Raw genomic sequence first — 10000 nt, forward strand, 5'->3', positions numbered from 1 at the left:
GAATCCAGTTCTTGTAAGGCGCCATATCAGAACCAGATCAGGGGTAGCATTCCACCCAGAGTCATTAATATACAGTAGACCTACATGTATCATATACGGCTGTGATCCCACCTGTACAACCCATCACAGGGAATCACTGATGCACTCTGGTAACGCATCATCAGTTCCTCTTGTTTTGTCATTCACTAACAGACCTTAGAGATGTTTATAACCTGTCAAAAATGTACAGTTGATCTACTACTAGTCCATGTTACCTAGATAGGTAAGTTAGGCTAACTAACAACTAACTAACAAGGTGTACATAGTCGGTTAGCCTATGTACACCTTGTTAGCTAGATAAGCAAGTTGGGCTAACTGGCTATGTACACCATGTTAGCTAGATAGGTAAGTTAGGCGAACCGGCTATGTACACCATGTTAGTTAGGCTAAGTACACCTTGTTAGCTAGATAAGCAAGTTGGGCTAACCGGCTATGTACACCATGTTAGCTAGATAGGTAAGTTAGGCGAACCGGCTATGTACACCATGTTAGTTAGGCTAAGTACACCTTGTTAGCTAGATAAGCAAGTTGGGCTAACCGGCTATGTACACCATGTTAGCTAGATAGATAGGCTAACCAGTTATGTCCACCTTGTTAGTTTTGCTAACCGGCTATGGAACTGGAAGGAAAGGAAGCCAAAGGAGGTGTTGGCTTTGGGGGTGACCAGTGAAATATACAGTTGAAGTCGGAAGTTTACATACACCTTAGCCAAATACATTTAAACTCAGTTTTTCACAATTCCTGACATTTAATCCTAATAAACTCCCATGTCTTACATCAGTTAGGATTACCATTTTATTTTAAGAATGTGAAATGTCAGAATAATAGTAGAGAATGATTTATTTCAGCTTTTATTTCTTTCATCACATTTCCAGTGGGTCAGAAGTTTACATTCACTCAATTAGTATTTATTTGGTAGCATCGCCTTTAAATTGATTAACTTGGGTCAAACGTTTCAGGTAGCCTTCCACAAGCTTCCCACAATAAGTTCAATGGCCCATTCCTCCTGACAGAGCTGGTGTAACTGAGTGAAGATTGTAGGCCTCCTTGCGCGAACACGCTTTTTCAGTTCTGCCCACACATTTTCTATAGGATTGAGGTCAGAGCTTTGTGATGGCCACTCCAATACCTTGACTTTGTTGTCCTTAAGCCATTTTGCCACAACTTTGGAAGCATGCTTGGGGTCATTGTCCATTTGGAAGACACATTTTCGACCAAGTTGAAACTTTCTGACTGATGTCTTGAGATGTTGCTTCAATATATCCACATAATTTCCTCCCTCGTGATGCCTTCTATTTTGTGAAGTGCACCAGTCCCTCCTGCAGCAAAGCACCCCCACAACATGATGCTGCCACCCCGTGCTTCACATTTGGGATAGTGTTCTTCGGCTTGCAAGCCTCCCCCTTTTTCCTCCAAAAATAACGATGGTCATTATGGCCAAACAGTTCTATTTTTGTTTCATCAGACCAGAGGACATTTCTCCAAGACGTACAATCTGTCTCCATGTCCAGTTGCAAACCGTAGTCTGGCTTTGGAGCAGTGGCTTCTTCCTTGCTGAGTGGCCTTTCAGGTTATGTCGATATAGGACTCGTTTAGCTGTGGATATAGATACTTTTGTACCCGTTTCCTCCAGCATCTTGACAAGGTCCTTTGCTGTTGTTCTGGGATTGATTTGCACTTTTCGTACCAAAGTACGTTCATCTCTAGGAGACAGAACGCGTCTCCTTCCTGAGCGGTATGATGGCTGCCTGGTCCCATGGTGTTTATACTTGCGTACTATTGTTTGTACAGATGAACATGGTACCTTCAGGCGTTTGGAAATTGCTCCCAAGGATGAACCAGACTTGTGGAGGTCTACAATTGTTTTCTGAGGTCTTGGCTGATTTCCTTTGATTTTCCCATGATGTCAAGCAAAGAGGCACTGAGTTTGAAGGTAGGCCTTGAAATACATCCACAGGTACACCTCCAATTGACTCAAATTATGTCAATTAGCCTATCAGAAGCTTCTAAAGCCATAACATCGTTTTCTGGAATTTTCCAAGCTGTTTAAAGGCACAGTCAACTTAGTGTATGTAAACTTCTGACCCACTGGAATTGTGATACAGTGAATTATAAGTGAAATAATCTGTCTGTAAACAATTGTTGGAAAAATTACTTGTGTCATGCACAAAGTAGATGTCTTAACCGACTTGCCAAAACTATAGTTTGTTAACAAGAAATTTGTGGAGTGGTTGAAAAATGAGTTAATGACGCCAACCTAAGTGTATGTAAACTTCCGACTTCAACTGTACCTGCTGGAGCGCCTGCTATGGGGGGGTGTTGCTATGGTGACCAGTGAGCTGAGATAAGGCGAGACTTTACCTAGCAAAGACTTACAGATGACCTGGAGCCAGTGGGTTTGGCGACAAATATGTAGCGTGGGCCAGCCGACGAGAGCGTACAGGTCGCCGTGGTGGGTAGTATATGGGGCATTGGTGACAAAACGGATGGCACTGTGATAGACTAGATCCAATTTGCTGAGTAGAGTGTCGGAGGCTATTTTGTAAATGACATCACCGAAGTCAAGGATCGGTAGGATAGTCAGTTTTACGAGGGTATATTTGGCAGCATGAGTGAAGGAGGATTTGTTGCGAAATAGGAAACCGATTCTAGATTTCATTTTGGATTGGAGATGCTTAATGTGAGTGTGCCTACTTGGCAACCTTGATAGTTAGTTGTTAGTTAGGCTAACCAGCTATGTACACCTTGTAGTTATCACGGTCAGATTACGAGGCCTCGACCCCCAGGGGGCTCACATTGATTTTGCTGAATCACTCAGGTATTACATGAACACCCATATTACGTGGCAGAATTTGTAGAGGGAGGTCTGCCTATCTGTCAACGCTAGAGCTACAGGGAAGGAGAGAGGGAGGTCTGCCTATCTGTCAACACTAGAGCTAGAGGGAAGGAGAGAGGGAGGTCTGCCTATCTGTCAAGTCTAGAGCTAGAGGGAAGGAGAGAGGGAGGTCTGCCTATCTGTCAAGGCTAGAGCTAGAGGGAAGGAGAGAGGGAGGTCTGCCTATCTGTCAACACTAGAGCTAGAGGGAAGGAGAGAGGGAGGTCTGCCTATCTGTCAAGGCTAGAGCTAGAGGGAAGGAGAGAGGGAGGTCTGCCACGCTAGAGCTAGAGGGAAGGAGGGAGGGAGGTCTGCCTATCTGTCAACACTAGAGCTAGAGGGAAGGAGAGAGGGAGGTCTGCCTATCTGTCAACGCTAGAGCTACAGGGAAGGAGAGAGGGAGGTCTGCCTATCTGTCAACACTAGAGCTAGAGGGAAGGAGAGAGGGAGGTCTGCCTATCTGTCAACGCTAGAGCTACAGGGAAGGAGAGAGGGAGGTCTGCCTATCTGTCAACGCTAGAGCTAGAGGGAAGGAGAGAGGGAGGTCTGCCACGCTAGAGCTAGAGGGAAGGAGGGAGGTCTGCCTGTCTGTCAACACTAGAGCTAGAGGGAAGGAGAGAGGGAGGTCTGCCTATGTTAGAGGAGAGAAGGAGCAGGGAAATGTGAGGTGTGTGTGTACAGTGTTAGACCTAAAGGTCTGGTGACCACTCATGTGATACCAACGTCTCTACAGGCTAGCTAACCTGGTCAGGAGCACTACTTTAGACCAGAGCCATATTCCCTATGTAGTGCACTACTTTAGACCAGAGCCCTATTCCCTATTTAGTGCACTACTTTAGACCAGAGCCCTATTCCCTATGTAGTGCACTACTTTAGACCAGGGCCCTATTCCCTATGTAGTGCACTACTTTAGACCAGGGCCCTATTCCCTATGTAGTGCACTACTTTAGACCAGGACCATATTCCCTATATAGTGCACTACTTTAGACCAGAGCCCTATTCCCTATATAGTGCACTACTTTAGACCAGAGCCCTATTCCCTATATAGTGCACTACTTTAGACCAGAGCCCTATTCCCTATATAGTGCACTACTTTAGACCAGAGCCCTATTCCCTATATAGTGCACTACTTTAGACCAGAGCCTATAGGGGTGGGCCCAGGAGAGCCAGAAACAGTTGTTGTTGACTAATTCTGAGTCATCAAGTGATTTATTTCTGTAATTGAAAGCCTGCTGTTTGCCATTTCAGCACAAGTTAGATGTCTGTTCCCATCAACTGAGGGATTCTGAGCAGCGTAGGTTAATTTCTAGTTGGCCCCCGTTCTAGAGGTTAGGCATCACAGAGTACATACTGCAGGGCTGTGTTCAGTAGGGCACACACAGCAAAACATTTAGCAACAGATACATTTGTTCTATTGGATGAGTTAATGTACAGAACCTCCCTGTTTCAAAAGGTTTTTTCTCCCTACTGCACATGACAATCATGGCACATAACCCACTGGGGTGACAGAGAGTCAATGTGGAGGGGGAACCGGTGCAGAGTCAATGTGGAGGGGGAACCGGTGCAGAGTCAGTGTGCGGGGGGAACCGTGCAGAGTCAGTGTGCGGGGGGAACCGGTGCAGAGTCAGTGTGCGGGGGGAACCGGTGCAGAGTCAGTGTGCGGGGGGAACCGGTGCAGAGTCAGTGTGCGGGGGGAACCGGTGCAGAGTCAGTGTGCGGGGGGAACCGGTGCAGAGTCAGTGTGCAGGGGGAATCGGTGCAGAGTCAATGTGCAGGGGGAACCGGTGCAGAGTCAATGTGCAGGGGGAACCGGTGCAGAGTCAATGTGAGGGGGAACCTGTTAGTCCACATACTTTTGGTCATGTAGTGTATGTCCAAGGTGAGACTTCGGGGGACCAGTGTGTGTGTGTGGTGTGACTGACCTTGTGAACAAACTCCTCCATCTTCTCCATGGCGTGGTGGGCCTGTAGTAGAGGTGTCATGCCCATGAAGCCCTCGTCTGAAGTCTTGAAGTCCTCCTCCCCTGCAGAGGTAGAGTCCATCCCTCCATCTCTCTCCCCTCCTCTCCATCAGTCACTTTCTGCAACTCCAGCGCATTGGGTCTCTGAGAACACAAGAACAGACCACCCAGTCAGAACAACAGACCACCCAGTCAGAACAACAGACCACCTAGTAAGAACAACAGACCACCTAGTCAGAACAACAGACGACCTAGTCAGAACAACAGACCCCCCAGTCAGAACAACAGACCACCTAGTCAGAACAACAGACCCCCCCCCAGTCGGAACAACAGAACACCCAGTCGGAACAACAGAACACCCAGTCAGAACAACAGAACACCCAGTCGGAACAACAGAACACCCAGTCGGAACAACAGACCCCCCCCCCAGTCGGAACAACAGAACACCCAGTCGGAACAACAGAACACCCAGTCGGAACAACAGAACACCCAGTCGGAACAACAGAACACCCAGTCGGAACAACAGACCCCCCCCCAGTCGGAACAACAGACCCCCAGTCGGAACAACAGACCCCCAGTCGGAACAACAGACCCCCAGTCGGAACAACAGACCCCCAGTCGGAACAACAGACCCCCAGTCGGAACAACAGACCCCCAGTCGGAACAACAGACACCCAGTCAGAACAACAGACACCCAGTCAGAACACCCAGTCAGAACAACAGACACCCAGTCAGAACACCCAGTCAGAACAACAGACCATCCCAGATCGATGTTCCACAGAGGAGCTTACCCAGAACACACACACACACACGTCAGGACTCAGGTCAGAGCCCATTGCCCTACATCACAAACTGAATATCAGGCCATTGTGAGAGACAGTGTACAGACAGACAGTGTACAGACAGACAGTGTACAGACAGACAGTGTACAGACAGACAGTCAGACAAAAGGCTAATTAATAAACCATTAATTGGTGTGACCTGGCTCATGGTAATTTGTAGCTGCTTTGAGTTTTCCAACCCCAGACATGCTTTGTATGGTTTTAAGTCCCTCTCCTCATCCCAACGCTGTCCCAATAGCACCCTATGGGCCCTGGTCAAAAACAGTACAGTAAACAGGGAATAGGGTACCATTTGGGAAGGACCCCAGTGTGCCTCACTCCCCAATCAACAACCGTGTGTGTGTGTGTGTGTGTACTCACGGCCTGTACAATGACAGTCTTCCCTGCTGCCTTCAGGCTTGACCTGTTATCTAGCCAGGCCTTCTTCTTCCCTGCTGCCTTCAGGCTTGACCTGTTATCTAGCCAGGCCTTCTTCCCTGCTGCCATCAGGCTTGACCTGTTATCTAGCCAGGCCTTCTTCTTCCCTGCTGCCTTCAGGCTTGACCTGTTATCTAGCCAGGCCTTCTTCTTCCCTGCTGCCATCAGGCTTGACCTGTTATCTAGCCAGGCCTTCTTCTTCCCTGCTGCCTTCAGGCTTGACCTGTTATCTAGTCAGGCCTTCTTCCCTGCTGCCATCAGGCTTGACCTGTTATCTAGCCAGGCCTTCTTCCCTGCTGCCATCAGGCTTGACCTGTTATCTAGCCAGGCCTTCTTCCCTGCTGCCATCAGGCTTGACCTGTTATCTAGCCAGGCCTTCTTCTTCCCTGCTGCCATTAGGCTTGACCTGTTATCTAGCCAGGCCTTCTTCTTCCCTGCTGCCTTCAGGCTTGACCTGTTATCTAGCCAGGCCTTCTTCCCTGCTGCCATCAGGCTTGACCTGTTATCTAGCCAGGCCTTCTTCTTCCCTGCTGCCATCAGGCTTGACCTGTTATCTAGCCAGGCCTTCTTCTTCCCTGCTGCCATCAGGCTTGACCTGTTATCTAGCCAGGCCTTCTTCTTCCCTGCTGCCATCAGGCTTGACCTGTTATCTAGCCAGGCCTTCTTCTTCCCTGCTGCCATCAGGCTTGACCTGTTATCTAGCCAGGCCTTCTTCCCTGCTGCCATCAGGCTTGACCTGTTATCTAGCCAGGCCTTCTTCCCTGCTGCCATCAGGCTTGACCTGTTATCTAGCCAGGCCTTCTTCCCTGCTGCCATCAGGCTTGACCTGTTATCTAGCCAGGCCTTCTTCTTCCCTGCTGCCTTCAGGCTTGACCTGTTATCTAGCCAGGCCTTCTTCTTCCCTGCTGCCATCAGGCTTGACCTGTTATCTAGCCAGGCCTTCTTCTTCCCTGCTGCCTTCAGGCTTGACCTGTTATCTAGCCAGGCCTTCTTCTTCCCTGCTGCCATCAGGCTTGACCTGTTATCTAGCCAGGCCTTCTTCCCTGCTGCCATCAGGCTTGACCTGTTATCTAGCCAGGCCTTCTTCCCTGCTGCCATCAGGCTTGACCTGTTATCTAGCCAGGCCTTCTTCCCTGCTGCCATCTGGCTTGACCTGTTATCTAGCCAGGCCTTCTTCTTCCCTGCTGCCTTCAGGCTTGACCTGTTATCTAGCCAGGTCTTCTTCCCTGCTGCCTTCGGGCTTGACCTGTTATCTAGCCAGGCCTTCTTCCCTGCTGCCATCAGGCTTGACCTGTTATCTAGCCAGGCCTTCTTCTTCCCTGCTGCCTTCAGGCTTGACCTGTTATCTAGCCAGGCCTTCTTCTTCCCTGCTGCCATCAGGCTTGACCTGTTATCTAGCCAGGCCTTCTTCTTCCCTGCTGCCATCAGGCTTGACCTGTTATCTAGCCAGGCCTTCTTCCCTGCTGCCATCAGGCTTGACCTGTTATCTAGCCAGGCCTTCTTCCCTGCTGCCATCAGGCTTGACCTGTTATCTAGCCAGGCCTTCTTCTTCCCTGCTGCCATCAGGCTTGACCTGTTATCTAGCCAGGCCTTCTTCTTCCCTGCTGCCTTCAGGCTTGACCTGTTATCTAGCCAGGCCTTCTTCCCTGCTGCCATCAGGCTTGACCTGTTATCTAGCCAGGCCTTCTTCCCTGCTGCCTTCAGGCTTGACCTGTTATCTAGCCAGGCCTTCTTCTTCCCTGCTGCCATCAGGCTTGACCTGTTATCTAGCCAGGCCTTCTTCTTCCCTGCTGCCTTCAGGCTTGACCTGTTATCTAGCCAGGCCTTCTTCCCTGCTGCCTTCAGGCTTGACCTGTTATCTAGCCAGGCCTTCTTCCCTGCTGCCATCAGGCTTGACCTGTTATCTAGCCAGGCCTTCTTCTTCCCTGCTGCCATCAGGCTTGACCTGTTATCTAGCCAGGCCTTCTTCTTCCCTGCTGCCATCAGGCTTGACCTGTTATCTAGCCAGGCCTTCTTCCCTGCTGCCATCAGGCTTGACCTGTTATCTAGCCAGGCCTTCTTCTTCCCTGCTGCCTTCAGGCTTGACCTGTTATCTAGCCAGGCCTTCTTCCCTGCTGCCTTCAGGCTTGACCTGTTATCTAGCCAGGCCTTCTTCCCTGCTGCCATCAGGCTTGACCTGTTATCTAGCCAGGCCTTCTTCTTCCCTGCTGCCATCAGGCTTGACCTGTTATCTAGCCAGGCCTTCTTCCCTGCTGCCATCAGGCTTGACCTGTTATCTAGCCAGGCCTTCTTCCCTGCTGCCTTCAGGCTTGACCTGTTATCTAGCCAGGCCTTCTTCTTCCCTGCTGCCTTCAGGCTTGACCTGTTATCTAGCCAGGCCTTCTTCCCTGCTGCCATCAGGCTTGACCTGTTATCTAGCCAGGCCTTCTTCTTCCCTGCTGCCTTCAGGCTTGACCTGTTATCTAGCCAGGCCTTCTTCTTCCCTGCTGCCTTCAGGCTTGACCTGTTATCTAGCCAGGCCTTCTTCCCTGCTGCCATCAGGCTTGACCTGTTATCTAGCCAGGCCTTCTTCTTCCCTGCTGCCATCAGGCTTGACCTGTTATCTAGCCAGGCCTTCTTCTTCCCTGCTGCCATCAGGCTTGACCTGTTATCTAGCCAGGCCTTCTTCTTCCCTGCTGCCATCAGGCTTGACCTGTTATCTAGCCAGGCCTTCTTCTTCCCTGCTGCCTTCAGGCTTGACCTGTTATCTAGCCAGGCCTTCTTCTTCCCTGCTGCCTTCAGGCTTGACCTGTTATCTAGCCAGGCCTTCTTCTTCCCTGCTGCCATCAGGCTTGACCTGTTATCTAGCCAGGCCTTCTTCTTCCCTGCTGCCATTAGGCTTGACCTGTTATCTAGTCAGGCCTTCTTCTTCCCTGCTGCCATCAGGCTTGACCTGTTATCTAGCCAGGCCTTCTTCTTCCCTGCTGCCTTCAGGCTTGACCTGTTATCTAGCCAGGCCTTCTTCCCTGCTGCCATCAGGCTTGACCTGTTATCTAGCCAGGCCTTCTTCTTCCCTGCTGCCATTAGGCTTGACCTGTTATCTAGTCAGGCCTTCTTCCCTGCTGCCTTCAGGCTTGAATTAATAACAATGCCAGGAACTGGCACGCTGTGAGCCGCTGTGACACAGACACACAGTGACTGTAGGGGAAGGTCTGTTCTGAATAAATAGTAAGTAGGTTGCAGCAGAACTGGGACAACATGAATACCCTGTCCTGTAATGATGGAGAACTAGAGTGTCCCCACACATACATACTGTATAGTCATACATACATACTGTATAGTCATACATACTGTATAGTCATACATACTGTATAGTCATACATACTGTATATTCAATAGGGGTCTATCCCATGGTACTGGACAACATATCATTTAAAAAGAAACAAGGGGAAGGGAGACTAACTAGTAGACTCAGAGAGTACGACCATTTCAGGGGACAAAAAAAAGTTAGGCCAAGTGATAAAACCAGAGAGAGGTAAGAAAGTGAGAAATATTCAGAGGGAGAATGAGAACAGATTCAATGGGAAAGTGTTACTGAGCCAAGGTGCAAGGGAGGGAGGATGAGAGGGATAAATGGATAGAAGAGAGAGCAGGACACACACAGAACTAGAATACACCACTATAAATGTAGTCACACACACATACTACTCCAGTATAGATTTAGTTAGACTACAGCTGAACCCCCCACACTACTCCAGTATAGATTTAGTTAGACTACAGCTGAACCTCCCCACACTACTCCAGTATAGATTTAGTTAGACTACAGCTGAACCCCCCCACTACTCCAGTATAGATTTAGTTAGACTACAGCTGAACCCCCCCACACTA

General features: G+C 49.4%; 1 protein-coding gene across 1 annotated transcript in view; it reads right to left on the reverse strand.

Annotated features, from left to right (window-relative positions):
• LOC106580685 (adiponectin receptor protein 2) overlaps window positions 1–10000 on the reverse strand; it is a 97181-nt gene that overhangs the window by 17814 nt on the left and 69367 nt on the right. The window contains 2 exon segments of the mRNA XM_045722463.1: window positions 4837–4973; window positions 4976–5018. Coding sequence (XP_045578419.1) covers window positions 4837–4973; window positions 4976–5018 — 180 coding nt within the window.

Source organism: Salmo salar, chromosome ssa07, assembly GCF_905237065.1.
Source record: "Salmo salar chromosome ssa07, Ssal_v3.1, whole genome shotgun sequence".
Taxonomy (NCBI): domain Eukaryota; kingdom Metazoa; phylum Chordata; class Actinopteri; order Salmoniformes; family Salmonidae; genus Salmo; species Salmo salar.